Here is a 2919-nt window from a genome sequence, read left to right as displayed (position 1 = left end):
GTGATTGTATAAAAAGACGTATTAAGCTGCATTTTGGCCTTGATTTGGAAGAATGTGAAGGCATCTACTAATGAAAAAGTGAATATTTTACCCAGTCGCAATTGAAAATAAGTGCTCACGAAACCACGTGGGTGTCTCTCAATGGATCTATCCATAAACTTGTTCATCTATGCTAGAGCTAGTATTTTATTCAACACAATGGCCTCACTTGGTAGGCAAAAAACCGTGTCGTTTTCTCTCTTAAGAGTTCCAGGGTTGGATGACCAGCCCTGTGAAGGGAGAGTGCCAGGGCCGGGGGTGATGTTGAATTAGGCCAAGGACCCCTTTAACAGGAGGATTGAACATGGCAAATGGTAAAGCTAAGCCACTTTGTGATAACAATATTTCAGCTCACAAAAAGCCACAAGGGATACTACCATACATTATGGAAAAGCAATTTAAAAGAAAATAATCATTTTCAAAATGAAAAAATGTTGAGTTATTTCACTTTAAATGAAAATATTGAAAGTTTTTGCTTTTTATGGTAAAAAGTCTAGAGTTTTAAGAATGGGCAATTGTGAAAAAAATAGAAATGTGCAGTTTGGTCTCAAATGCCGGTACCATTTACGACTCGGTCAAAGAGTTGTGGCAAAAAGAAGAACCGGCCCTGCTCCGCTGATGTCCATTCCTCTAGTTAAAGGTCTCTCTGATTAGGGATAGCATTAGCCATAAACCAATGGAAATTATGGACGTATCTCGATGACCAAGACTCAGGGCTGCACCATTAGTCTTGACGCATGCTTATGCATCGTGCTCTCTCGTTCCTCATATATATATGCTCTCTGTGTGTATACGATCCCTTGTATCCATGCCCCAACTACCGTTCAATAAACAGTTTGCAATAGAGCTTCAACCAGAGTACATCGTCTGTGTGTTCTCCGCGCGTCCATAACATAACAAGATCGGACCAAAGTTTCTACAGACAGCTCAAAGTTAATTGCGGCTGAATTGGCTTTTTGTTATGACTAGTCTTGGTCGAGGTACGTCCATAGTTCTCACTGGTCTATGCATCAGCCTACCCAACCTCGCCATCTATGGCTATTTGCTTGGAGCGACGCTTTGAGTCAGCTGAGTGCTCTCTCGGAAGAGTCGGGAAATCACCAGGCTATGCCCCTCTTAGTCAGCAGCCCAACCAACAACGCCAACAACCAAGAAAGAACGTCCGTGCTCAAGGTGACCAGATACCGAAAAAAATCCCTAACTGAGGTACATTGTGGGGAAGGATTGGGAAATCTCTTACTTAGCTCTGGGCATGATCTTGGAATTTGAGGGCTTATGGCGTATTTCACCAGATTCGAGGAATACGGGGAATTTCTAGGCATTGATTTCAAATATCACTGCGGTAAAGAAAATATGGGGATATTTTAGCAAAAGATTAGTCTTCCATTCCAAATTCTAAATCCCTTGCTGTAATTTTAATGTAATTTTTTCGGCTCAAAATCCGGTAGTTCTAAAGCATAAATTGAAAAATCTTTTATGGTCCTTGTTTTTTTCCACTTCATTTTACCTCTAGCTAGGGCTAAAATAATCCTAATCAGGCGTTTTCCTAATCTTATCATGACTATAAGCCTCCCGTCTCCTACACTTCAACCAGATATCAGTCCATATCAGCTCATATCAAAATTTATTAGTGGAGGCAGTTGAAAACCCAGGGGATATTTTTGCCCCCTAACTTGCCAATATATAGGGTTTTCCCTCCAAAAATAAGATATAACCTAGTATTTTTCGCCATTCCTACCAAAATTTTATGTTTTACTCCTTCAGTATCCCCCAACCCCTTGGTTTAGTTAGAGTTTCAGCCGAGCTGACTCGGTGGTCGCCCTGATTTGACGTCTCTCGTAAGTACATTCGTTCGTACTCCTACATCTTCTGGTCGATGGAAGCAGGGATCAGAGCCAAGACCACATCAGATCCCAGAATCGCTCGGCCCGGGCAAACCAGATACACCAGCCCAGACGAGTGAGTCCCCGGGGACCATCTCACGCCATCGATCCGCTGGCCCTCGCGTCCACTTGGAACGTAAACGCCGTGTGTCTCACATCGCCACGCGGGTGGGAGCGCATTCCGCATGAGCCATTGGCCCGCGGAGCCGACTGAGGCCATGGACACGTCCTCGCCCCCGCCCCCGCCCCTGCCCTTACCTCCGGGCGGAACCGGCGCCATGACAGGCGGAGGATGTGCCTCGCCTACGCCCGCCTCCATCCAAGAGAAGATGACGCGCGAGTTCCAAACGTGGCGGGATTCGCATCCACCCCCGCCCCCCAATCCGGAAGAGCACCCTCCAGCCCGGCCCATTCAACTCAAACTCAAACAAGTACGTAGCCATGAACAGTCGTTATCCAGCCAACCCACCGACATTAATCGCCCTCAAGTTCTGATGAGCTGTTGGGGATTGGTTCTGATCTGAGACCCGAGGGTTGGATGGTGAGCATGATGGAGTTTCAATTGGTTTTGGGCCTTTTGGGGCTGGGGATCCACGTACGAAAAGGACAAAGGGCACTGCCACTTCAGCAGAGAATTGATGCGTGTCTTGGTATTGATGAGGATGTTTGAGGGTTTGTCATGCCTGGCCTATTCTGGTTGACTTTTCAATGGGTAGAAATGTTATGTTCAATCATCAAATGGTTTTTGAATACGCTATTTAGGTCATTGCATGATGGGTAACCCATGGAATTGGGCGGTTTTTGTTTCTTGGCTTATTCTCGGATTATTAACCGATACAAAGGTATGAGATTGCCTGTAAGTCATGTAATGTCATATTTTGTAAAATATTTGGTCATGAAAAGCGTTTCAACCGCTCTAGGCCACCCTAGCACGAAAGGTTGGTCTGGGATTATTAATAAGGAAAACGATCCAAGTCTCGTTTAAAACTAAAGGATA

The 2919-nt window shown here is 45.0% G+C and overlaps 1 protein-coding gene across 1 annotated transcript in view; it reads left to right on the top strand.

Moving 5' to 3' along the window:
• Window positions 1-1835: 1835 nt before the first annotated feature.
• The window catches only part of LOC131876889 (uncharacterized), a 6032-nt gene continuing 4948 nt past the window's right edge, over window positions 1836-2919 (top strand). The window contains exon 1 of the mRNA XM_059222426.1: window positions 1836-2353. Within this exon, the coding sequence (XP_059078409.1) occupies window positions 2108-2353 (246 nt within the window). The 5' untranslated portion in view covers window positions 1836-2107. The remainder of the gene's footprint in view (window positions 2354-2919) is intronic.

The sequence above is a fragment of the Tigriopus californicus genome, chromosome 2, assembly GCF_007210705.1.
Source record: "Tigriopus californicus strain San Diego chromosome 2, Tcal_SD_v2.1, whole genome shotgun sequence".
In the NCBI taxonomy this organism is placed as follows: domain Eukaryota; kingdom Metazoa; phylum Arthropoda; class Copepoda; order Harpacticoida; family Harpacticidae; genus Tigriopus; species Tigriopus californicus.
This window is presented reverse-complemented; position numbering and strand designations above follow the sequence as displayed.